The 27086-nt window shown below is 45.3% G+C and overlaps 1 protein-coding gene across 1 annotated transcript; it reads right to left on the bottom strand.

Annotated features, from left to right (window-relative positions):
• Positions 1–11878: 11878 nt before the first annotated feature.
• LOC134489907 (vomeronasal type-2 receptor 26-like) lies at positions 11879–26531 on the bottom strand. Its single transcript, XM_063292780.1, has 5 exons — positions 26250–26531; positions 25675–25884; positions 22990–23220; positions 20952–21075; positions 11879–12789 (listed from the first exon to the last, which is right to left on the bottom strand). The coding sequence occupies exons 1-5, from the start codon at positions 26529–26531 to the stop codon at positions 11879–11881; spliced, it is 1758 nt and encodes a 585-aa protein (XP_063148850.1).
• Between the last annotated feature and the right edge of the window lie 555 nt (positions 26532–27086).

Raw genomic sequence — 27086 nt, 5'->3', positions numbered from 1 at the left:
AATGACCAATCCATGAGAGAGCAATCATATTTTTCATGTATTCTGCAAGTATGCTATTGAAGAAGCTGTAATTAGGTAGAGCATATCCTGAATAAATGGGCCTTTAGGTGCATTACATTTCCATTGAACTCAAAGGGATGCATTTCTAAGCTGGAACGTAAAACAGCAGATAAACAGCAAGAACCAAAAAGAGACAGCATCACTTACCTGATTCAATGAGCTTGGCCGTAGGATGGCCCTCGGATTGATGGATACCTGGACTTCAGAGGATGCCTCTCGTTCTGTTCTTCCAACATTCACCCCAGCAGTAGACTTGTTGGGAAAAACTGTCCAGTGCATGATGTCAAAGTCAGTGGCAGGATCTCCATTCTCATCCAAATAAACACCATCCATGGAAAGACTGTAGATCTGGAACTTCCTCAGTAAAGGATGAAGCTACAAAGACATGGAAACTGTTGGCAGAATTGCTGGGAAAGCCTTTAGCCCAGGAGAGGTCAAAAAAGTCACACACCAAGCATTTCTATAAAAATAATTTATTTACAGAAGGATAAATACAAAAGCAAAACATATTTAAAGGACTTAGCTCCCCTTTGGAGCAAGCCTTGCTTGGCTACATTGCCGGCAGAGAAAAAAAGAGGAAGAAAGAACAAGTCTGGGCAGGTTTCCTCCTCCCCCCAGGTGATTTGCATGAAGCACATAAGAGGAGACAATCAAATACAACCTCTTCACCGGCCAAAATGATTAGGCACAATAGCAGTCTTAATCTGTTAGTAGGAAAACCTCAACACTCCCCTTTTTACGCTATAGATTAAGTTGCAAACCAATCTTCTCTGACAACTTTATGTGTCTTTCCATTCACATTACTTTACCATTATCTCCCTTTTGGTTTAACAGAAAGCTACCATTCTTCTTCCTGTGTTTTTCCAAACCAAGGTTGTTATAATTCCAAGGCTTTTTAATGTGAAATGGCTTTTCATGCAGGCTTCAAAATCAAGCCTTTGTTTTTCTGTTGATGTGAACAGCAGCAAATCATCAACATCAATGCACAGATACATACAGCCTTGTTTGTCCTTCTTCATATATACACAGGGATCTGCTTTTCCTTTTTCAAAACCAAAACTCTGCAGTTTTTCATCTACTTTTTGGTTCCAGGATCTAGCAGCTTGTTTTAACCCATAGATTGACTTCTGCAGTTCACAGACTAGATTCTCCCCTTTTTCATAGCCAGGGGGTTGCTGCACGTATAATCTGTGGTCTAAATCACCATAGAGAAATGCAGTTTGAATGTCATAGTGGTTAACTGACATTCCCTTGAGTGCAGCAACTTTTAACAGTAATCTAATTGATTCACCTTTAGTAACTGGTGCAAAAGTCTTGTCAAAGTCTAAATCTTTCCTTTGAGTGAACCCTTTTGCAACCAACCTTGCTTTATATTTTTGGATTTTGCCATCAGCATCCCTTTTCAGTTTGAAAACCCACCTACAACCCAGACAGCGTTCATTGGGAGGTAGATTTACCAGTTTCCATGTTTTATTTTCTTTCAAGGATGCTAATTCCTGTTGCATGGCAGAATGCCAATTTTGTGCAATCTCAGGTGGTAAAGCATTCACTTGTTCTAAAGACTCAGGTTCTGTGAATATGTGAAAAGCCTTTACTGTTTCAGCCTGAAAACGTGATGGAGGAACGCCTTTATTACTCCTCTGAGATCTGCGAGGTAATACAGGGCTTAAATTTTGACTCCTATCACTTTCCTGAGAAGCATCTGTCTCATCAGACAGATCTTCAGTTTGCTTTTCTGGTTTAATGTCATCAGGCAAAAGATCACCATCAGCAAGTCCTTGCTGTTCTCTTGTGGTGGTCAGATCAACTGGAGAGCTAGAGTTTAATCTCCCTCAGTTTTGTTTAGCAAAAGAAGCGCTTTTGCTAATTATTAATTTCTCTCCCATTATGAACCTGTAGCTCCTTTGGCTTTGTTCATAGCCAACAAAGATGGCTTTCTTTGTTGTGGGGCCTCCTTTCCTTCTCTGCTGTTTTGGAATGTGAACCCATGCAGTGCTACCAAACACTCTAAGATGGCTTACCTTTGGTTTCACACCATAAAACAAATGGAATGGAGTGTCCTGAATCATAGAGTTATACAACCTGTTCTGTACATAAGTGGCTGTCGATATTGCCTCTCCCCAGAACTTAAAACATAATCGTGAATCTTTTAACATGCATTCCATCGCATTTTGCAAGGTTCTGCCCTTTCTTTCAGCAACACCATTTTGCTGAGGGGTGTAAGGCTTAGAAAGAATTTGTTCTATCCCCTTTTCCACTAGGAACCTTCTGAATTTGTGAGAAAGGTACTCTCCTCCCCTATCACATTGGAATGCAGATACAGGCCTAGGGAATTTTCCATTTGCCCATGTCACAAAACTTTTAAATTTCTCAAATGCCTCATCTTTATGTTTTAAGATGTAGATAAATGTGTATCTTGAGAAATCATCAATGATGGTCATTGCATACCTTGCTTGTCCAAGACTTGGAGCAAAAGGACCAATAATGTCAGAGTGTACAATTTCCAAAGGTCTAGTTGTAACTCTGTCACTGTGCTTACTCACAGGAGCTTTTAGTGTTTTGCATTCTTTGCAAACTACACAATCTAAGTATTTATCACAGGGTTTTATCTTTAGGTCAGCACACAGCTGTGGCATTTGTGCTATATACTTGAAATTAGCATGACCAAATCTCCTGTGCATCAGGTGTACACATTGGTCATGATATGGCGTGTTGCCAACTGCAGCCTTGCAGCTTGGCTTCCTTGCATTTTGCACAATGTACAAGGAGTCTTTTAACATACCAGTAGCACACAATTTCCCATTTTTATGTATCTCACAACCATTTTTCTTAAATGTTATGATATACCCTGTTGCAGCCAATTGTGCCACAGATAAAAGGTTTGATTGTAAATTTGGCACATACAACACACTTTTTACAGTTTCTCCCAAGCAGGATAAATACAAGTCACCTTGTCCCATAATTTTGGTCACAGACCCATCAGCCAAAGATACACTTTGTCTTTCAGTTTTAGACAGTGACACAAAAGAGCTTTTACAATTACATAAATGACAACTGGCCCCAGAATCTAACACCCATATATCAGAATTACCCTTCTCAGCAACCTGTGCAATTTGGGTTGTCTGAAGAGCCTTCTTCTGTGTTGCCCTTGTGTTCTTCTTCTCTGTCTTTCTACTCTTGGGTCTCATGGCACAGTCTCTTTGCAAATGTCCAGCTGAACCACAAGTGAAGCATCGCTGGCTGGCTAGTGCTGTGGCCTCAGGTTCCTTTCCCTTCTTTTCCCTCATTTTCTGGTATTGCAGCTTTCCAGAAGAGATGGGGGGGAATCTTTCCTCTCTCTTCTCCCATGCAGCGAGTAAGCGCTGTGTAACATACGATGGGGTGAGGTCTGCTTCAGGCATAGCCTCCAGGGTACAAATCAGCGTGTCCCATGTTGCATTTAGTGAGGACAGGAGGATATAGGATTTTGTGAGAGGTGTAAATTCCATTCCTCTCTCCTGCAACTCAACAAACAGCTGCTGAATATAATGCAGGTGTTCAGGAAGGCTATCTCCTTCTGCAAGGTAGGCTCTGTACAGCTTTTTCGTCAGAGTAACTTTACTCCCTGCTGTTGCCTTTACATATAAGTCTCTCAAAGCGTCCCAAAGTTGCTTTGCAGACTGCATGCCTCGCACGTGGACTACCTGATTGTCCTCAACTCCCAAGATAATGGTGGCTCTAGCCCGCTCATCCTGTCTCAGCCATTCAGCACTGGGATTTTGGGGGTTTTGCTCACCAATTGGCAGCCAAAGATTCTCTCTGCGAAGATACATCTCCATCTTCAGGGCCCAATTCAAATAGTTGGTCTCTGATAGGCGCTCCAGAGGCATCGCTGAGGGCTGGGAGGTAGCCATGGCTTCTTCCTTCTTTTGCAAGTCACCTCAGCTGGATTCTTTGTCCTGTAGACCGGCAGTTGCTGGAAAATCTCCAGGCGGCTCCAAAGAAAATCTTCACAGGTCTTTGCTACCTACCTTTAAATTGTGCATGAGGTGTGGAGCTGATCTCTCTTTTCTCTCTGGGTTTTACTGGGCTGTTTACTGGGCCCATAACCTGTTGGCAGATGCTGGGAAAGCCTTTAGCCCAGGAGAGGTCAAAAAAGTCACACACCAAGCATTTCTATAAAAATAATTTATTTACAGAAAGCAAAACAAAAGCAAAACATATTTAAAGGACTTAGCTCCCTTTGGAGCTAGCCTTGCTTGGCTACATTGCTGGCAGAGTTAAAAAAAGAGGAAGAAAGAACAAGTCCGGGCAGGTTTCCTCCTCCCCCCAGGTGATTTGCATGAAGCACGTGAGAGGAGACAATCAAATACAACCTCTTCACCGGCCAAAATGATTAGGTACAATAGCAGCTTAATCTGTTAGTAGGAAAACCTCAACAGAAACCACCTCTGTTTAATGACTTTCACAAGAAACTATTGGCTGATATCATTATTGAATAATGACTCCCGGTTGTTTACAAGGATTCTGGCTGATAGATGGAAAATAATTTTGCAAGACTTTATTCGTCAGGATCCATCTGGGTATTTACCCAAAAGACAGGCAAAGGACAATATTACAAATGTTTTGACATTTTGGCATATTTGGAGCAACATAATGAAAAACAACCTATGTTGATTTTCTAAGAAGCAGAGAAGGCCTTTGACAATTTGAACTGGGCTTTCTTATTCAATGTTTTGGAAGACATGAACTTTGGAGAGAACTTTATAAAATAGGATGTTTTTGTAGATCTGACAAAGCCTTGTGTGTTACAAAAGGAAACGAATCAGGGTTGCCCACTGTCTCCTCTCTTGCTTATTTTGGTTCTTGAAGTACTGAATAGAGTTATAAGACAAGATGAGAGGATTGTGGGAGTAAAGATTTAAAAAGAAACAGTGAGGGCTTTTGCAGATGTCTTAGTGTTGAGAAGATCCTTTAAAGGGAATTGAAACATTAATGGAAAAACTGAATGAATTTGGTGCATTAGCAGATTTTAAGATCAACAAACAGAAGACAAAGAGGTTAACAAAGTCCCTGAAAATAGGAGATCAAACAGAATTGATGAATAAAATGGGTTTTAAGATTGAGAAGAAAGTAAAATATCTGAGTATCGCAATGACAAATATGAATTGTATGTTATTTCAATATAACTATGTTAATTCATGGAATGAAGTTTAAAAAAACCCTGTGAAGCGGGGAGCAACTACAACTGTCATTGCTGGGGAGAATTTCAGTGATAAAAATGAATGTCTTGCTAGAATGATGTTTTGGTTTCAGACAATGCCTGTTTTGACAACAGATGCACTCTTTCAACATTCCCTTTTTAAACCTTGCAATACAATTACATTTTTAAAAAAGAAAACCATCCGTGTATCTCATCCATCACCCTCTGAGTCCTAATTCAATATTTGTATGACTCTTATTGTGGATGTGGAACTAGTCTGAACACCTGGAGCTCTTCAGTTCATTTTCTCTTCTTGGATTGATATTCAGGATTTGGGGGGAAGTTTATCTCTACCAAAGCCACTGTCACTTCCCTGTAGAAGATTTTCTGAACTTTATGCTTCATACCTGACAAAATGTCCTTTTGCCATTTTTGGCATTTATGTACATTCAATTCAGCCACACCCTCTTTCAAATCAGACAACATTTCCTTTATCACAATCTTAAAATTCTATATGCAGACAGACACTTCCTTTGGTGCCTGCAGAGCTCCCTGTGCCCCTTGACTTTATATTTTAAAGAAGTATTCCTTTAATTTTAAAAAAAGAAAACTGGAAGCTGTCAGAAGGGAGGGAGGGAGGTGGTGGAGAACAACCTCAAAAGTGTGCCTTCCAACACAAAAGGACATTTGCTGACACTCCAGGGTGCCATGGTAGTCATGCCGTGAACAGGCAAAATCCAACCTGCTGAACAGCCACTTTGTGAGAGGGCTGCTGAAGCGTCCTGGTGCTGATGCTGGCCGTTGCTGATGAAATGATGAGGAATCTCTAAAACCTCATCATTTAACACTGCAAAGATGCCCCAAAGGCTGTTCTTGTTTGCCAACGGCCAGGAATTAGGACAGGAAAATCATTCCCTACGAAAAAGAAGGCACTGGAGAGCTTAACATCAGGTACACATCAAGATTTACCTAGAGAATCTCTGGGTTGGAGGCATGGAGAAAACATATGGTTGAAATGGATGACTGGATGTAGATATGATTCCACTGATAGGACGTCTCCCTCTTTGTAGAAATTGAAATGCTCCTTTTCCTCTCTCATCAGATTCAATGGACATTTTCTCATCAGAGACCCTCAGGGAAAATGGGACAACAGGAGAAGCAGAAACAGCATTTCACCAATCATGATGGAGATCCTTGCTAGGGTTGCCTCTCAGACAGATGCCTCATCCTTATTCTCTGGGTGGATAATTAGGAGGAAAAATCTCTTACAAAAGGGCACAACTATAGTGAAGATGGTCCAGCCTGGTAGCAGATCTGAAAGGGCAAGTTTTAATTTCAGTCTGGTATAGTCTGTGTGTAATCCAGTCCCAGCCTCTGCTCTTAGCAGAGCAGGAAGTAGATACGGGCCAGATTTTCTGGTTTTGCCTAAGAGAAGTCACCAAATCTTTGCCATGGTGATTTCCAAAGTGACCTGCAATAATAGTGGTGAAATCCCATAGGCTTGGTTGACAAAAGAATAAATCAGAATGCTTTTGATAATAATAAGGGGAATTGGGAGTCACTGTTGCAACTCAGGTGTGCAGCTGCAGAAAATAGTACGTTTGACTCATGGACATGGTTCCAGCATGGCAGTCAATGAGAGAACAAGTCAGGAAAGTTTGATTGCCTTTTACTCCGGATTGATTTTAAAATATTAAAAGTTGTAATAATCTTAATATCTGTTGGGAGTCATATTATGATTTATTCTGGACAGTGTTTAACTAGCCAATGGGCATATTGCAATTCCTCCTCGCCCTGCCCTGCTGTGGGTAAGGCCATCTTCCTAAATTCAGGTCAGACACCCGAGAATAGCCACATCCATGAACTGAGATGTCATCCAGATGAATCATGAGGAACATCTCTTACAAACTCACCTTTTACACACAGACTGGGTAACCATCCTTCTGGGACGTGCTTTACTCTGGATATCTGCCCTGAAAGGCTTTCCCCCCCACTGCATAAATCCCATTCATACCTCAAATGTTCTCCAGCTCTTCCTCAGGACAGGTTGATTTTGACCTATCCTGAGGACCCATCATCTGGCACTCTATTGTTTATAAGGATCCACATGGTTTCTTGGTAAACAGCATAGTGTGTCCCTAACTTGTGAAAACAGTAAGATTCCTTCCCACTCTCGGGCCCACAAGATTAATGTCAGCCCTTCAACGCCAGCCAGATCAGGAAACAGACACCAGAAGATATGCAAGCCATACAGTGTCTCTCCTTTGCTTCCCTAATACTAAGGAGGGTGTAAGGCAGGGCAGCCTTGAGTTTCATTCTCATGGCTTCATGGCAAATACCTGTTTTCCAAACCGTTGCTATGTGAGAGGTCCTTTTTTGGATGCTGGGACACAGCACAGCTTAGCTGAACACTTGTCACAACCCTGTATTTGAGCACAGACATTGCCTAATCATAGGCACTTGACCTGTTATGAGTAGGCTTAGCCACCTGAAGAAGACTTTGGGGCTCAGTCTGTAAAGATGCCAAAGTCATACGGGGTGTATATTGGCGTACAAGACAGTCCTCTCTCTGAAGGTTCTTTCCTTGTTGAGGATTCTGTGTGGCCTCAACATGGGGGCAAAACAAAATGACTGCCAAGCTCTGGGCTGAGCTCCAAGCTCTGCTCTTAGGCAAATTTGCTGCTAAGCAGGAAAGATGAGCTCCGAAACCAATATCCTGAGAGGGATCAAGCTGAGATGGGTGGTGTATTATGGCTTGTGACCTTGGCAGGTCCTCAGCAGCCCTCTTGCTTGACTTTAGCCATTGCACTTGCTCAGTCATCACTCAGGGCTTACTTTTTTTGGTGAAAAATTCCATTTACAATTTTCTTGGCCTCTTGTTCAGTCTATCCACCTGAGATAATTCGAGCTGCAGTTGAAAGCCATGACTCCAAAAGGGCTAGGATTCTCTTCTCTTCTAAATAAATCTCTCATTTTTGAAACAGTGAGAGATGAACCTGCTTCTACGGAGTCTTGCTGGTTTTCCTCATTCTTGTCAAGTGGTTATCCTTATTCTGCCTCTTCTTACTTATTTTTAAGAAATGAGAGGCAATTTGATGCTTAAAAATGTTCATTTCATTCATTCATTCATTCATCAAATTTGACACCATCCATCTCCTCCCACCAGAGGGACTCTGGGTGGTTTTATTAATTATTAATTTATTAGTAGTTATTAATGCCAGTAATGTTATGATTCTGCCTGAATATGGATCGTGATAAATAATAACACAATGATGGAATTTAACTTATCTACTTCATTTCTCTATCGTTAAAGTTCAAAGTCACATTGAAGGAAGACTTAAGAACACATATAAAGCACATTAATTCTAAGTGATATTATTTTGAATTACCAGTAAATTATCTTCAGCAAAGGATCGTTACCTTGTCGTGGTGCTGGAGCTTGAGCACCTCAATGATGCCATGAGCTAAACCGTGAAGGGCCACCCAAGACGGGAAGGTCATGACAGAGAGGTCAGACTAAATGCGATCCCTGGGGAAGGTAATGGCAACCCACCTCAGTATTCTTGCCGTGAAAACTAAATGGATCAGTACAACCAGAGATATGTCGGTATACCATCGGAAGATGGTCAAAATGCTACTGGGGAGGAACAGAGGATGAGCTCAACTAGCCCCAGACGTGATGACGCAGCTAGCTCAAAGCCGAAAGGACGGCTAGCGGCCGACGGTGCTGGTGGTGAATGGCGAATCCGATGTTCTAAGGATCAACACACCATCGGAACCTGGAATGTAAGATCTATGAGCCAGGGCAAATTGGATGTGGTTATTGGTGAGATGTCAAGATTAAAGATAGACATTCTGGGCATCAGTGAACTGAAATGGACTGGAATGGGCCACTTCACATCAAATGACCACCAGATCTACTACTGCGGACAAGAGGACCACAGAAGAAATGGAGTAGCATTCATAATTAATAGTAAAGTGGCTAAAGCAGTGCTTGGATACAACCCAAAAAATGATAGAATGATCTCAATTCGAATTCAGGGCAAGCCATCTAACATCACAGTGATCCAAATATATGCCCCAACCACAAATGCTGAAGAAGCTGAAGTAGAGCAGTTCTATGAGGATCTGCAGCACCTACTGGACAACACGCCTAAAAGAGATGTTATTTTCATCACAGGAGACTGGAATGCTAAGGTGGGCAGTCACACGACACCTCGAATTACAGGTAAGTATGGCCTGGGAGAACAAAACGAAGCAGGACACAGGCTGATAGAATTTTGCCAAGACAATTCGCTCTGCATAACAAACACTCTCTTCCAACAACCTAAGAGACGGCTTTATACATGGACTTCACCAGATGGACAACACCGAAATCAGATTGATTACATCCTTTGCAGCCAAAGGTGGCGGACATCTGTACAGTCGGTAAAAACAAGGCCTGGAGCTGACTGTAGTTCAGATCATGAACTTCTTCTTGCACAATTTAGGATCAGACTAAAGAGATTAGGGAAGACCCACAGATCAGCTAGATATGAGCTCACGAATATTCCTAAGGAATATGCAGTGGAGGTGAAGAATCGATTTAAGGGACTGGACTTAGTAGATAGGGTCCCAGAAGAACTCTGGACAGAAGTTGGCAGCATTGTTCAGGATGCGGCAACAAAATACATCCCAAAGAAAGAGAAAACCAAGAAGGCAAAATGGCTGTCTGCTGAGACACTAGAAGTAGCCCAAGAAAGAAGGAAAGCAAAAGGCAACAGTGATAGGGGGAGATATGCCCAATTAAATGCAAAATTCCAGAGGTTAGCCAGAAGAGATAAGGAATTATTTTTAAACAAGCAATGCGCGGAAGTGGAAGAAGTCAATAGAATAGGAAGGACAAGAGACCTCTTCCAGAAAATTAGAAACATTGGAGGTAAATTCCAGGCAAAAATGGGTATGATCAAAAACAAAGATGGCAAGGACCTAACAGAAGAAGAAGAGATCAAGAAAAGGTGGCAAGAATATACAGAAAACCTGTATAGGAAGGATAACAATATCGGGGATAGCTTTGACAGTGTGGTCGGTGAGCTAGAGCCAGACATCCTGAAGAGTGAGGTTGAGTGGGCCTTAAGAAGCATTGCTAATAACAAGGCAACAGGAGACGACGGCATCCCAGCTGAACTGTTCAAAATCTTGCAAGATGATGCTGTCAAGGTAATGCATGCTATATGCCAGCAAATTTGGAAAACACAAGAATGGCCATCAGACTGGAAAAAATCAACTTATATCCCCATACCAAAAAAGGGAAACACTAAAGAATGTTCAAACTATCGAACAGTGGCACTCATTTCACATGCCAGTAAGGTAATGCTCAAGATCCTGCAAGGTAGACTTCAGCAGTTCATGGAGCGAGAATTGCCAGACGTACAAGCTGGGTTTAGAAAAGGCAGAGGAACTAGAGACCAAATTGCCAATATCCGCTGGATAATGGAAAAAGCCAGGGAGTTTCAGAAAAACATCTATTTCTGTTTTATTGACTATTCTAAAGCCTTTGACTGTGTGGACCATAACAAATTGTGGCAAGTTCTTAGTGGTATGGGGATACCAAGTCATCTTGTCTGCCTCCTGAAGAATCTGTATAACGACCAAGTAGCAACAGTAAGAACAGACCACGGAACAACAGACTGGTTTAAGATTGGGAAAGGAGTACGGCAGGGCTGTATACTCTCACCCTACCTATTCAACTTGTATGCAGAACACATCATGCGACAAGCTGGCCTTGAGGAATCCAAGGCTGGAGTTAAAATCTCTGGAAGAAACATTAACAATCTCAGATATGCAGATGATACCACTTTGATGGCTGAAAGTGAAGAGGAACTGAGGAGCCTTATCATGAAGGTGAAAGAAGAAAGTGCAAAAGCTGGCTTGCAGCTAAACCTCAAAAAAACCAAGATTATGGCAACCAGCTTGATTGATAACTGGCAAATAGAGGGAGAAAATGTAGAAGCAGTGAAAGACTTTGTATTCCTAGGTGCAAAGATTACTGCAGATGCTGACTGCAGTCAGGAAATCAGAAGATGCTTAATCCTTGGAAGAAGAGCAATGACCAATCTCGATAAAATAGTTAAGAGCAGAGACATCACACTGACAACAAAGGCCCGCATAGTTAAAGCAATGGTGTTCCCTGCAGTAACATATGGCTGCGAGAGCTGGACCATAAGGAAGGCTGAGAGAAGGAAGATCGATGCTTTTGAACTGTGGTGTTGGAGGAAAATTCTGAGAGTGCCTTGGACTGCAAGAAGATCCAACCAGTCCATCCTCCAGGAAATAAAGCCAGACTGCTCACTTGAGGGAATGATATTAAAGGCCAAACTGAAATACTTTGGCCACATCATGAGAAGACAGGACACCCTGGAGAAGATGCTGATGCTAGGGAGAGTGGAAGGCAAAAGGAAGAGGGGCCGACCAAGGGCAAGATGGATGGATGATATTCTAGAGGTGACGGACCCGTCCCTGGGGGAGCTGGGGGTGTTGACGACCGACAGGAAGCTCTGGCGTGGGCTGGTCCATGAAGTCACGAAGGGTCGGAAGCGACTAAACGAATAAACAACAACACCAGTAAATTATAGATTAAAAAGATAGATTCCAAAATTAAAAGGTCTCATCAGTTTTCCTCATCAGATGCTCCTTCACATTCATGTCAGGTCTGAGAATAATGATGTAGCATTTGGGGACAAAAATGCAGCCCAGTAAGCCCAGGCTGGAGGCCAGAATAGAGAAGAGTTGCACAGCTACCATGTATTTCCCTTTGGTGCTGAGGTAGGTGGGGATAAAGGAGACCCAAACGCTGCAGAAGACCAACATGCTGAAAGTGATCAACTTGGCTTCATTGAAGGACCCTGGAAGTTTGCGGGCTAGAAAAGCCAACAAGAAGCAGATGGCAGCCAGAAAGCCCATGTAGCCCAGGGCAGTATAGAACATGGTGATTGAGCCTTCATTGCATTGCAGCAGGATCTGTCCTGGTTGGGAATGCAGACTGAAATCTGGAAATGGGGGAGAGATTCCCAGCCATAACATACAGATGCCCACCTGGACACCAGAGCAGGATAAAACAATGGAATTAGCCAGACTCTTCCCCAGCCATTTGCTCATCCTGCTGCCTGGCTTGTTGGCCAGGAAGGCCACCACCACCATGACGGTCTTAGCCAGTAAGGAAGACACGGCAACCGAGAAAACAACACTGAAGGCAGTTTGTCGAAGAAGGCAGGTCACTTTCCTGGGGTGTCCAATGAATAGAAAGGAGGTCAAGAAGGAAAGGAGAAGAGAAACCAGGAGAATGTAGGTGAGGTCCCGGTTGTTGGCTTTGACAATGGCAGTTTCCTGGTATTTAATGAAGAGTCCTAGGACAAATCCAGTGATTAGAGACAAAAAAGAAGCAATGAGAGCCAGGATGAGACCCAAGTTTTCTTGATAGGAGAGGAAGCTTATAGCTTTGGGGAGACATTGATCTCGCTTCTCATTGGAATGCTGGTCATCAGGACACTTTTCACAATGGGCCGCATCTGAGGAACATAAACAATTGCTGTCTCACTAATGAATTGGGTGGCAATGACTCTTCAGCATCTCCTGACCAAATGGCCACAAAGGGGTCAGCAGAGTGGAGATAGAGCATTAAGGATTTACTCTGGGTACCTTTTCTCTCACACTGATGGCTCTTGATCTAAAGACTGCTAATCTCAGCTCACTTTTTCTGCTTTTCTTCCCAGGCACAGATAGACGGATCAAGTGCTTTAGGACACTTTCTCTGGTAGTCAGTTTGGTGCTGGGATTTGCTTATTCCTCTAATATATCTCCTGTAAATCAATCCCCTTTCTGTGGAGTCCTTGTTTCTTTCTGAGCATGGTTCTTTGCTTGCAGAAGTGTCATCACCCAACCAGGTAACATCATCAGTGTTATCATGAGCATCAGCAGCGGGAGCAATGATGCTGTTACCTAGTCAGCTAATGAAAGATCTGCAAGCAAAGAGCCAAGCTCAGAGAGCACCAAGGTCTTCATGAATAGGATAGGATAGGATAGGATAGGATAGAATAGAATAGGACAGGACAGGACAGGACAGGACAGGACAGGACATGGAATGGAATGGAATGGAATGGAATACTTTTATTGTCATTCCACTATAAACCAAAGTGCACATTACAATGAAATTTCATTTCAATTGTCTCACAAAAAATAATTACTATAATATATAATATATATTCTTTCCCATTCCACTCCCTGAATCATTATCCCTAATAAATATCACCATCCTACAGACAACATGCACCACAATCAAATGAGAGGGGATTGTTAAGACTTCAGGAATGTAATAGCCCAGGGGACACAAAACTATTACAACTATTTTTTAATGACTGTTTTATGCCATTTTAATGCTTATCTTTTGCACTTGATTTTATTGTAAACTGCCCAGAGTCCCTCTTTTGGGGAAGATGGGCAGTGGCTATATTTAATCATTCAATCAATCAATCAATCAATTACCCAATCCAGCTGTTCTGCATTGAATGTAGAGGAACCTTTTACCAGAGGGTCACAAGCAGAACAAGCCGCAATGCGGGTGGGAGGGGTCACTGACAATATTTCACTATACGCTCTATCCTGAATGGGAGGACGTGAGATCCCCATTATCCTCTCTGCTGCCCTCACCACCCGCTGCACAGACTTCTTATCTGAGGCACTACATGTCATGACCTCGTTGCAAGGCACAAAGAGCCTCACAACGTGGATCATGATCATTAAGGAAAAGGGGGAAGAAGATAATCAAACCAAGGATTAACACAAGCACCCAAAGACACCCACACCCATGATCCCATAAACAACTGAAAGGAGAGACGTCAGAGGAGTGAAGATAAGGAGCACATGGTGCCCCGGAGGACACAACCGTTGCAGGGAGACAAAGAGGACACCGGGGAAAACGCCCAAGCAGCCATCAAGGGTCCCATCAAGAGGGATCGGGGCATCGAGGGGTGGGGAAGCCCGGGGCAATACAGGAGGGTATAAAAGGGGCACCCCCACACTACCTACCCCGTTCCCGTTTTTCATTCTGTCAGCTATCATTCCAATAAACCAGAAATCCTTAATATCCATTAAGTGAGTCTGTGTCTTATTGCGAAGTGAGGCTGGCCCTGACATAAAAACGGGAACCCCCCAAAATTTTTTTTTTCCACCTGGTACCTATCCAACAAGTTTGTGAGGGACCCAGCCAGGCATGGAGAACCAGGAACCGAGGAGGCGCAACCCTTCGGCGCCCGGCGACGAAGCCCCGCTCTCGCAGGGCGGGATGCAGCTGAGGTCCGGGCGATGCAACGCCCCGGTAAGTATGGGACCCAGCTGGGGGGAAGCAGCGGGGGAGGGACCCACCCCGGTGCCCCGGAGCCCACGAGGCACCGGGGGCGAGACGAGGGGACCCTCTCCAAGCCCGCAGGCAACCCCGGAGGAAGCGCGAGACGAACCGCCACCTTGGGCGCTCGAAGGCGAGGGCGTGCCTGGCACCGCGGCGGGAACGAGGGACGATCCGTCCTCTACCACGGCCAACGGCGAGGGCGAGCGGAGCGGCGAAAACCTCGGCGGGAAGCCGGGGACGGCGGAGAGGCTCGACGCGTTGGAGGAAGGGATGCAGGCGGTGCGGCAGATGCTCCAACAGCTGACGGCGGCGCAGGGACTCTGCGACGGAGGCGGCGCAGAGGCACCCCCGGACGAAAGGCGGCAGGGCGAGCGGGGCGGCGGTGACGGCGGAACCCGACCCAAGGAGCCCAACCGACGACCGGAGGCGCACCGGGAGGCGAGACGGGGTGGAGACCCAGCGGACGGCGGCGACCACGGCGGGACCCGACCCCAGGAGGCCACCCAACGAGCGGAGGCGCGCCCGGACGTGAGACGGCGGGACAACCTCGGCGGCGGCGGCGTCCGGCCCCAGGAGCCCACCCCACGACGGGAGATGCACCAGGCTGAGAGGCGGAGGGACGACCCAGCGGGCGGCGACGGCGATGGCGGAGCCTGGATCCAGGAGCCCGACCGAGGGAGAACACCCCGCCCTCCCCCCCGAGCGACGGGACGACGACCTTGCGAGGAGACCCAGAGAGAGGCACCAATGCCGCAAGAGAACCGGACACACCCCGACCCGCAGCAGCTCCCGCAGAGCCTGAGGCAAGACGCAGAGGGGGCCAGGAGCCAGACCAGGACACCCGCCAAAGACTTTGGCATAAAGTTCGATGGGGACCCCTCGAAACTTTCCTTTTTTTTGACTAACGCGAGGTACTACCTCGAAGAATGGGGTCCCTGCTTCAGAACTGAGCGGGGAAAAATCAATGCCCTGGCCATAAAATTAAAAGGGCGGGCCGCCGATTGGTACGTCCAATTGTGCCAATCAGGCGCCCGGGCGCTGCAGGACAGCACTGAATTCCTGCAGGCACTAGAAAGGCACTTCAGGGACCCCCTGGAGCAAGAAAAGGCAAAAAGGGCGCTAGAGACACTTAGACAAAGCCCGTGCTCCGTGGCTGAGTATGCCATGGAGTTCCAAGCCCTAGCCGGAAAAGTGGACACCTGGTCTCAATCGACCCTGATTGAGAAGTTCAAACACGGACTCAACTTAAACGTCCTCCGGTGGGCACTTGGCCGCGACAACCCCAGCTCCCTCACGGGGTGGATCCAGCTGGCAGCGGAAGCGGAGAACGCTCACGACATGTTCCTCCATGCAAGGAGGGAAACGCAACAGATGGAGACAGCGAGACCCCCACGCACCAGCACAAGGCAGGTGAGGGCGAGACCCCAACCCTGGAAGGAGGAACGGGACAGACGCTTCGCTAAAGGGCAATGTTTCACGTGCGGCAGGGAAGATCACAAAGCAGCCGCATGCCCCAAAACGACGCCCAGAGAGAGCCCAAGGAGGGCACAAACAGCACCAACCCCAGCGCCAAGAAAGCGACCAGCAGCAAAGGGGGAGTACCGATGCAGACACGGCCCCTACAGTTCAGAGGAGGAGGAAAGCAACCCCGATGAGGCGGTGGGAAACGACAACCACCTGGCCTAAGGGGCGCCGAAGGACAGGTGGAGGACACTGACAGGCGCTTCGACAAAGGGGTGAGTGAGGAATGCCCCACCCTCTACGTCCGTGTCACCCTCACCCATCGAAATAAAACCGAAAAGGTCTGGGCACTCATTGATTCGGGTTGCTCCAAAAGCCTCATGCACCCTGACCTGGCAGCCGCACTCGACCTCCGCTGCTATCCACTTCAGCACCACCTGGTGTTCTCACAGCTCGATGGATCTGCAGCGGGAGGGGGCCCGGTCACCCAATACACTGGAGAAACCGCGCTACGGCTCGGCAGCCACGAGGAAAAATTGGCTTTCATCGTGGCGCCAGTGGGGCAACCCCGACTCATACTGGGGATCCCATGGCTCGTGCAGCAAAACCCAGTCATCAACTGGAGAACCAGAGAGATTAAGTTTGCTGACGGGCGTTACCAAGCACCTTCAGGGAACAGGGTTCCCCGAGCAGCCATGGGGGGGGCGACGACGACTGCGGAACACAGAGAGACAGCACTGCCAGAGGGACTGCCAACCAAATACGGGGATTTCGCCGATGTTTTCGGTGAGAAAGAGGCGGACAAACTCCCCCCCCACAGAAAGACGGACTGCACCATTGAACTGGTCCCGGGGGTACCCCTACCCAAACCAAAAATATATGCTATGACCCAGCGAGAGCTAGCTGCATTAAGGGACTTCATAGACAAAAATCTGGCGAGAGGTTTTATTGAGCCAGCAAACTCTCCAGTGGGAGCGCCAGTCCTCTTTCGCAAGAAAAAGGATGGGTCATTGCGGCTCTGTACAGACTACCGCGGATTAAACGCAGCAAGCATTTCAAATAAATACCCCTTACCCTTAATAAAGGACATTTTGTCCCATCTGGTAAAGGGTAAGGTATTCTCCAAACTGGACATAAGGGAAGCCTACTACCGCATACAGATACGGGAGGGGGATGAGTGGAAGACTGCTTTCAATTGCCCATTGGGGGCGTTTCAATATAAAGTACTCCCATTCGGATTGGCAGGAGCACCGGGGGTATTCATGCAGTTAATTAATGAGGTCCTGCGTGACCACCTTTTTAAGGGGGTTTTGGTTTACCTGGATGATGTATTGATCTACACAGAAACAGAACGTGAGCACGAACGCTTGGTAAAGGACGTGCTCAAGAAACTTCGCAAGGCAGAGCTGTTTGTAAAGCTCTCCAAGTGCGAGTTTCACAAAAAACAAATTGACTACCTAGGGTATAGGATTTCTGCTAAAGGGATAGAAATGGACCCCAGCAAGGTCCAAGCCATCCTGGCGTGGGAACGCCCACGCACGAGGAGACAGCTGCAAAGCCTCCTGGGATTCACTAATTTCTACAGGGGGTTCACGCCCAGGCTGGCAGAGACTATTTTGCCCCTAACTAACCTGCTAAAGACTAAGGGCTTGGGGGACACGCGCAAATCAAGGAACCCGGGGGCGCTACTGAATTGGACAGCTGACTGTCAAACGGCTTTCGAGAGACTGAAAACCCTCTTCACAGCTGAGCCAGTGTTACAACACCCCGACCCCACCAAGCCTTTTGTGGTGCAGGCAGATGCCTCCGACTTTTCCATCGGAGCCATCCTGCTCCAAAAGGACTCCGACAACCACCTAAAGCCCTGCGCCTACCTTTCCCGCAAATTCTCCGAAACGGAGCGGAGATGGCACGTATGGGAAAAGGAGGCGTTTGCAGTGAAGACAGCCTTGGAAACGTGGCGACACCTGCTGGAGGGGGCCTCCTGCCCCTTCGAGGTTTGGACGGACCACAAGAACCTGGAGGCACTCAGCACACCAAAACGACTCAGCCCGAAGCAGGTGCGATGGGCTCAGTTTTTCAGCCGGTTCAATTTCACGCTGAAATTCATACCGGGCAAGAAAAACTTCTTGGCAGACGCCCTTTCCCGACGGCCACAGGACGACACGCAAGCCTCCGACATCGTAGGAACAGTATGGACTGAGAAACAGCTCGGCTGCCCAGCTGTCACGCGGAGCCAGACAAGGAATCAGCGCACGCCAGCACGAACGGCGGGGAGCGATCGGAGCCGACGCTCAATTTCACCGAACTGGCAACAAAGACTCACACAAGCACTACAGCAAGATACATGGTTGCAGAATAACCAACAACATGTATCTTTCAAAGACAACATCGCCTGGAAAGAGAAAGCCTTGTACGTGCCCGAATCACTGCGGGGGGAAATCTTACACAGAGCGCACGATGACAAATCTGCAGGGCATTTTGGGTTTGTAAAAACCCTCCACCTAACGAGGAGGCAATTTTGGTGGCCAAACCTCAGAAAGGACGTAAAAGACTACGTAGGCAACTGCCCCATATGTGCCACCACCAAACATAAAGGAGGGAAACCCCACGGGCTGCTACAGGCGGTAGCCAGCCCCTCCCGGCCATGGGAAGAAATTTCCATGGATTTCATTGTGGACCTCCCACCCAGCCAAAGAAAAACTGTGATATGGGTGGTAAAAGACTATTTCTCGAAACAAGCACACTTCATCCCGTGCGCGACTATCCCCTCCGCACAACAGCTGGCACGTTTATTCCTAACACACATATACAGGATCCACGGCACCCCCTACAGGTTGGTGACCGACAGAGGCACACAATTCAAGTCAAAGTTTTGGCGGGAATTTTTAAAACTAATCGGAACCAAGCAAGCACTGTCCACTGCGTGGCATCCAAACACGGACGGATCCACAGAGATCCTAAACTCAACACTTGAACAGTTCCTGAGGGCATTCATAAATTATCAACAGGACAACTGGGTAGACCTACTACCTTTTGCAGAGGTGGCCTATAATAACGCGGTACACCAGAGCACTGGCCACACCCCTTTTAAGGTGGTCTATGGAAGGGACTTTGTACCGATACCAGAATTGCCGCAACCTGAAACCCTGCCCTGCTCACCAGACGATTGGGCGGCACAGCTGGCAACAACCTGGCCAATCATCCAAACGGCCCTAGCAGACGCACAAACAACGTACAAAAAATATGCGGACAATCACAGGGCGGAGGCACCGAACTACAAAGTGGGAGATAGGGTCTACCTCTCCACTAAGTTCATAAAGACCTCGCAACCCTCGAAGAAATTGGCACCGAAATTCATTGGACCTTTTAAAATCATACAGGTAATCAACCCAGTTACTTTCAAACTGGAACTGCCTTACAATTTGAGACGGGTCCACCCAGTGTTTCATTGTGCACTACTGAAGCCAACGAGCACATCCAAATGGCATACGGAAGAACCTCCACCCCCACCCATAATGATAGACAACCAACAACATTTTGAAGTAAAAGAAATACTGGACTCAAGAAAGCAAAGAGGAACACTACAATACCTCGTGAGATGGAAACATTTCTCACACCCAGAGTGGGTCCAGGCACGACACGTCATGGCTAGACAACTAACAAGACAGTTCCATGAGGCATACCCGGAGAAACCAGCACCATAGAACATCTTTGGGGGGGCAGCATGTCATGACCTCGTTGCAAGGCACAAAGAGCCTCACAACGTGGATCATGATCATTAAGGAAAAGGGGGAAGAAGATAATCAAACCAGGGATTAACACAAGCACCCAAAGACACCCACACCCATGATCCCATAAACAACTGAAAGGAGAGACGTCAGAGGAGTGAAGATAAGGAGCACATGGTGCCCCGGAGGACACAACCGTTGCAGGGAGACAAAGAGGACACCGGGGAAAACGCCCAAGCAGCCATCAAGGGTCCCATCAAGAGGGATCGGGGCATCGAGGGGTGGGGAAGCCCGGGGCAATACAGGAGGGTATAAAAGGGGCACCCCCACACTACCTACCCCGTTCCCGTTTTTCATTCTGTCAGCTATCATTCCAATAAACCAGAAATCCTTAATATCCATTAAGTGAGTCTGTGTCTTATTGCAAAGTGAGGCTGGCCCTGACACTACAGCCTCTAAACCAGGTGGAAAGGCAATTGGTCAAGGCACTCTCCCTAGTGCCTATATAGAGAGTAAGGAGGAGGAGAGGTGAAGGGAGGGGGTGTTTTCCCTTGTCTGGCGCTGAAAATGCAAATGCTGCTGTGCCAATTGTACCAAGGAGGCAGCCTTGAGAGCCCAGGTCAGACTATTCGTCGTCTGCATCCCCAGGAACCTCATGCTACTGACTGACTCCCCAGCTATGTCCTTAATAGAGTGGTGTATGGCTGAGCCAGCTCTTTCTAAAATCGATGAAGATCTCCTTAGTTTTTTCAACATTTAGAACCAAGGTATTTATATTACACTAATCCACCAAAACTTTCATCTCCCTCCCATAAACCCAATCTTTGTAATCCCAGGTAAGAACCAGCACCGTCTACATTCTCTTCTATTGAAAACTCCTTCCTGTTATAAGACTTGTGTCACTAAGCCCAGCAGAAGGGAGATTTCCACTCTCAGCGACACCCACACATGACTCCAAGAGAATGGTCTGGCTTATGGGGCATTTTGCAAGTAAAATAGATAGCCAGCTTAGTAGAATGGAGGCTTCCTCAGCAGATGGAAGCATTTTCCATGCTTCAATGGGCTTGGGAGTTAATCACGATCAGGCTTGGTTTGAACTTGGATGGTGCTCCTTCTTTGCTCTTGAGCCACTTACCTTCCTGCATGGAGATGGTTCCGTCCGTACATGGAGAACAGTCGTAGCAGCAAACTGGGGCTCCCTCTCTTGTGAGCTTGGTGTATCCTGGGAGACAACTTTCAGTACACCTCGAGAAAGGCACCTTCTAGACAGAAAGAAAATGTGGGGAAATGTCTTTCTTAGGGGGATTACATATCTGAATGAAAACTAGTTACAGCTTGGGTTGATGAACTGGGCTAAACCCTGGTTTCTTATAATCATGGTATTTTGAACATGACATAGATGTGTTTTACACAGTGTGCAAAGTTAATAACCACCTTTATGCACCATAATTGTTCACCAGAGCAATGAACTGAATGCTAACAAATGTCCCAATGGGTTCATAATTAAATGCCACCTCCGAGTTGGGTTTATCTTCCAGGGATCCTTTCGAAGTGCAGAATTTGAAATGAGAGGAAGGAGAGGTTGCCCTGAGACTGGTTGTTGACAGTAACAACATTTAAAGATCCTGAAGCCAAATTTATGACTCTTGAAAAAAATATAGATGAATGATTGGGTAAGATGGGTGATTCTGTAAAACAAATGTCTGGAAAAAAAACACAGAACAAGTTAATGATAGAATTGAAACTTTGGAGAATACAGTAGAAGCTAGGGCTATGGAATTAGAAAGAGGAAAGGACAATGTGGCTCTGATGGAGCTTAGAGAGAAGGAATTCTGCCTGAGGTTTAGAGCCATTCCAGAGAATCCAGATGCCGGTGTAAGAAGAAAGGTTGTTCAGGCATTGCCAGAGTTTTTCAATTGGGAAGGGGAAAAAAATGAAGAAATTGAGAAGGTGTATCAGATAAATTCCTGTTTTGCTGCAAGAAGGGATGTTCGAAGGGATGTATTAGTGCACTCTGTGAGAGAAACAATGAGGTACCAAGTTCTGCAATGCCATTTTAATACGAGATTGAAGATGTAGATATAATTATGTGATAGGAGATTCCTATCAGAATTTTAAGTAAGAGAAAAGATATTTTTCTGAGATACTGAAGCAGAAGATCCCATTGCGCTGGGATTAATGAGAAGTAGCAATTTTCACTGTTGTCTTTTTTTCTTTTAATGAAAACTTTATTCAATTTCTACACATATAGTTAAAATACAATGTAATTTTATAACTATGTTTTAAATTTTCATATTAAATTTACAATTTTAAAATTACAATGTAATAAAATACAATGAATTTTTTCCCTTTGAACAGATAAGATTTCGATTGACCTCTGTTCAAAAAGCCAGAGAATTCTTGGGAAAATTTAAAGGAGACTTGGAGGAGGGTCTAATGGATGTGGTGGAGAAGAGATCTCCAAGAGAAATGATGACGAAGCATCAGTGGTCAACTTTTGGTGACCCGTTGGAAAGAATCCATGGAAGTTTGCTTTTATATATGATAACAGCAGCGAGAGAGAGATTTTGGAAATCGTTCTATAAATTTTATTCAAATCTGTATTAAAAAACAGGAGATCTCCCTGGAAAAGGTGGATGAATATTTGAAGAAAAAAAAGTTGCCAAAACGGATCAGTGGCAGAGAATGTGGTTAAAAGGTCTAAAATCCACATTGCTTTACAATTTAAAAGAGAACTTTTGTAAAATGATGTAATTTTGGCATACAGGACAACACCAGAGAAATTTTCAAAGATGTAATAAGGGACTTCTAATTACTGTTGGAAATGTGCAAAACCTGAAGGGACATTTTATCATGCATGGTGGACTTGTGAAAAAGGGAGAAGATGTTGGACACAAATACAGATGGTAATGCAGAGAGTTTAAGAGATTAATATTCAGATGAAAGCAGAAGTTTTCTTATTTGGAGTTACGGACAATCAACTAGAAAAGGCTCATTTCTTTTCATTCCTTTGTTGTTTCACTAGTTTTTTAATCTTATGTACAATTTTATTTTAATAAAAACTCTTTTTAAAAAAGAAACTTGCAAAGTTTCTGCTTCTCTACCTAATAATCCTCAAACACGGATATAGAGAAGCAGAAAAATAAAAAAACACACATACAGTCAGACTCAGCTACCTGGTTAAATGACATTGGCCATATGATGGCACTCTGATTGATGGAGATCTTGACTCCTGAAGAGGCTTCTCTTTCTATCTTTCCAATTGTCACCCCAGCAGCAGACTTGTTGGGAAATACTGCCCACTCCATGATATCAAAATCAGCAGCAGGATCTCCATTCGCATCCAAATAAACGTCATCCTCAGTAAGATTGTAAAGCTGGAAGTTTCTTAGAAAAGGATTAAGCTAGAAAGACATGGAGAATCACCGCTGTACCTTACACAATACCATTTGAGCCCTAATTCAAAAGTGGGGTGCTTCAGCTGAGTTCTACTTTCTCCAACATTTTGGACGAATCTGGTTAGGGACTTAATCTCTATGTCCTTTCTTTTTCTCAAAAGATCTCTGGCCAGCTTGTTGCCCCCCCACCTACTGTCTTCAGCCATGTCATTTTCTAGAAGGAACCATCCAACCATCTGGGTGCTGAAAAAATACATATTTGGATTCAGCATCTACCTACAGGGACATTCCTGATTTGTACCATTTCACCTTTGCAGTGCTTCAGCTTTGCAGAAATATCCTGTGTTTTCAGATGAGGATCTCCTGGTACTGTATATGATTGGCAGACCTGGTACCTTGGCAGGAAGCTGAAGTTGACTAGTGATACAGAAAGCCACTGAAATGGACAAGAGGTCTTGGGATTTGGTAATGTGTGTGACAGTGCTTTTCTGGGCCTTTCCTTACTTGCACCTAAGCATGTCAGAAACCAGCCTTGGCAATATCCTTTTTGTGCCTTGTCCCCATCACACTGCCTTCATCGCTTCTGCAGCTCTTGAGTGAGAAAGCCTCAGGTGAACCTCAGGTGCTCCACTTAAAAAAATTTTTTTGGTGAGTAAGAGCAGCAAAAGGTGGAAGGTAATATATCTAAAGCGTTGGACACAGCATGTGTGGGACATGGTCCAACAGAGCTGCACAAGAGTGGTGGCAACATCTTCCTGTCCCTCTAATGTTGAATGGAATATGTCCTCCTAGCAGGGGCAACTAAGCTTTGAAGGTTGATGATATCAAAAAGGGAGGAATGATTGGGAGGTAGAAACACATTGAAAATGGGCAAAGTTAAAACATCCAGTCTGGAAGAGGAGACACATCCTAAGGAACTCTTCTCTTTCTGATCTTGGTGTTTGTTTGGATACAGCTAAGAGCTCGGTGTAGAAGAAGGGCCACGCAAGAGGTCCAGAGATGACAGATAGTCCTGCTGCCAGACCTGCCCCATTCCTGCTGCTGTGCTATGTCTGGAGGATGTTCATTCCATTGAAAATGGAAGGCAGCAAAACCAGAGAGGATGCTTCTTTTCACAGACGCTGGGGATGCAGAAAGCCAACAGGCCACTTGGAAGTTCACCAAAAGAAAGGCAAAGGAGGCAGCAAATAACATGAGAGTGTATTATTTTCTGGTCTCCCAGGTTCTCCAACTTCATACTTCATCACTTTATGAAACCAAAAGGTGGTGATGAGAAGGGTTGGGAGTAAAGATTGGGCTACACATTCTAAGATTTGACTTTCAAAGGAGGAGAAAGAGCCAAGAAAAGATCTTGGTATCAAGTCCTAAGTGAGAGGACCAATAGAGAAGAAAAAGTTGATGAACAATTTGTTTAAGAAGCTGCATTGTAAAGAAAGTCAGCTGACCTGGGTGTTCCCTGAAGACACTGGAAAGGGCACAGAACCCACATCCTCTTAAGCTGGAAGGACAGGAAGTGAGAAAAAAAAAATCCCTGATCTAGAAGCTAAATGAGGTCAATGTTAGATAGTCAAGAAACCTGATGGTTTCTGTAACATCCTGAAGCTGATTTATTCTGCAAATAGGGAAAGAGCCTTCCTCTTCATTCCTTCTTCTCCCAGCTTCTCAAACCAGCACATCCCTTCACTTTGGGAGATCTAATAGCAGAATCTCTCCTTCTTTCTCTCCAAGCCTCCACATTTGGTCAGAACAAACACTCAAACTTGGGCAATTGCTGTGTGGACTATCCCACCTCATGTCCAACACTGCCCATTTTTTACAAATACGAAAGAATTTAATGTGGGTCATTAGCAGACATTCAGAGAAAAGTCTTACTTGCCATGGCTGTACATAGTCTCCAACCCTGATTCTCCTCTGGGTCAGGCGGGGGGAATAGACAGCATGGAGGACTCTGGCCACAGCCTGGACTGAAGTGGGAATACTGGAGGCGTCCTCAGACAGAATTCTGGCAACCACATCACGGGGAGGGATCTCCCAGTTCTCTCTTTCTGTGCATCTCTTCCGAACTTTCTTAGAAAAAATAGGGTGTGAAGAGGAGCACTGAAATGCTGCCTCCCCAAATTTCTGACTGGCAGAGAAATACGTGTTAAAATCAAAATGTTTTGTCCTTTTGTTTGCCAGAGTTAAGAAAGATAACAAAAGATGTTTATGCTGGAGATCCATCATTCGATAAAAAAATCTCACAGATATGTCTGGCAAAGTTGTTGCAATCCACACTTTCTCCCCAAACACCTTTTCTGATTTTTCTAAATATCGGATTAGCATTGCTAGCACTATTGTGGCCTGAAAATCCAACTGAAGAACCATAATTTTGACTTCCCTATTGTTCAAATTAGAAATCCTTTTTTTTTCTTCCCCTACTGTATACAACAGTGGAATGATTTCTGAGAAGGCAACGCAAACCCCTTTCTTGAGGGCCGCAGGCACAAAGGAACTCATGAACCTTTCTCCACTTTCACTGTCTGGAACAACAAGGCCGATCCACGTCCATCGGAAATGCAGGAGCAGTTTGACAATCGCCAAGTGAGGAGGCTCTTGTTTTGGACTCAGCCGGTAGAAGAAAGGGAAATGCTTTTTCTGCTCAGGAATATGGCTGATGACCCCATAGTTGATCTTCAGTGAAAGAGAAAAAGGGAGTGATTGTCTTGCTGATTCTCCACTACAGAGATGTCCTTTCCCCCTAGACTTAGGTCTGAACCATGAAATCAGCTTTCCCAATTGCCAGTCACTCTCTTGCTTAGAATGTGAGTCCAATTCAGTAGCAAAGAAAGGGGAACTCTGGGAAACCAGCTTATTTTTCAACACCTATGCCGTTAACTAATCCCAGAGTGAAGAGGAACGCATTTTCATGCATACTATTTCAAGTGTCCTTTAAGCTCCATCAATTTGCTCTTTTTATTTGTTGATATCAGCCAGGGCTACCTTTTGGACCTTCTGGAGACTTTACAAACTGGAATTACTTCAGCATCCATTCTTACCTGTGGGATTTTGTAGATGCCCAGCATGGTTGTCACATGATGAAAGAGCTCGGAATCAGTTCCTTCAAGCACTGTCAACAGATGTTTTGGTCTCCCACATCTGTAGTTTGGTACATTCTCCTGCCCCGTCGATAGCAAGTCCAGCATGGCTTCATATGTCATTCTTGCACTGAAGAAGTTCTCATAGAGGCTGTAGCCCAGGGTGAAATTGTGGAGCAGCCTAGGAGTCTGATTGATCTCATGAATGGCAAGCAGGAATGGCAAGATCTGGCTGAAACTCATACCCTGGATACTACAACACAGGAGATATTAATAGGTTGCCGTCTTTGGTTTATAAAGTCAGGTGGTATGGGCATTTTTAACAAAACATTTGAATTCTGTCTTATGACTATGCTAAGAACCATTCAGAAATCCACACTCTGAAATCAGTGGAATAATGATGGAATGGATGAGCATAAAACCTGTAAACTGATCTGGTTGATCTCATGAAGGGCAAAGAAGGGTGAACCAGAGCCTCACGGTCACAACGTTGCAATGCTAACAATGGTCAGGCACTCATTGCTCGCTCAAAAAATAGCTAATTCCGCTGCCATTTATTTCCAGGGCCTTTCCAGGTGATAAATTTCTCTGGACGTTCCTATCAGGACAGTCCCTCTGATACCAGTGGGAGCTTCCTTCCAAGACAATGAGCTGTATTATTTTTTCCAACTTAGAGGAATACCCCTCCAGCAAAACTAAGATACTCATATTAAGGAATGAAACGGATCAAGGATCTTAGCCGCTGGACGCATTGATTCATTACGGGAAACCATCCCCAAATCTGTAGTCTGGTTTCTG

Source organism: Candoia aspera, chromosome 2 (genome assembly GCF_035149785.1).
Source record: "Candoia aspera isolate rCanAsp1 chromosome 2, rCanAsp1.hap2, whole genome shotgun sequence".
Classification (NCBI taxonomy): Eukaryota; Metazoa; Chordata; class Lepidosauria; order Squamata; family Boidae; genus Candoia; species Candoia aspera.
This window is presented reverse-complemented; position numbering and strand designations above follow the sequence as displayed.

Coding starts and splice junctions, on each gene's coding strand:
- LOC134489907 (XM_063292780.1), bottom strand. CDS start 26,531: ATGAGTTTCAGCCAGATCTTGCCATTCCTGCTTGCCATTCATGAGATC. Junction 25,885..26,249: donor GCATCTACAAAATCCCACAG/GTAAGAATGGAT, acceptor CTTTCACTGAAG/ATCAACTATGGGGTCATCAG. Junction 12,790..20,951: donor AACCATCTCCATGCAGGAAG/GTAAGTGGCTCA, acceptor TATGTTCCTCAG/ATGCGGCCCATTGTGAAAAG.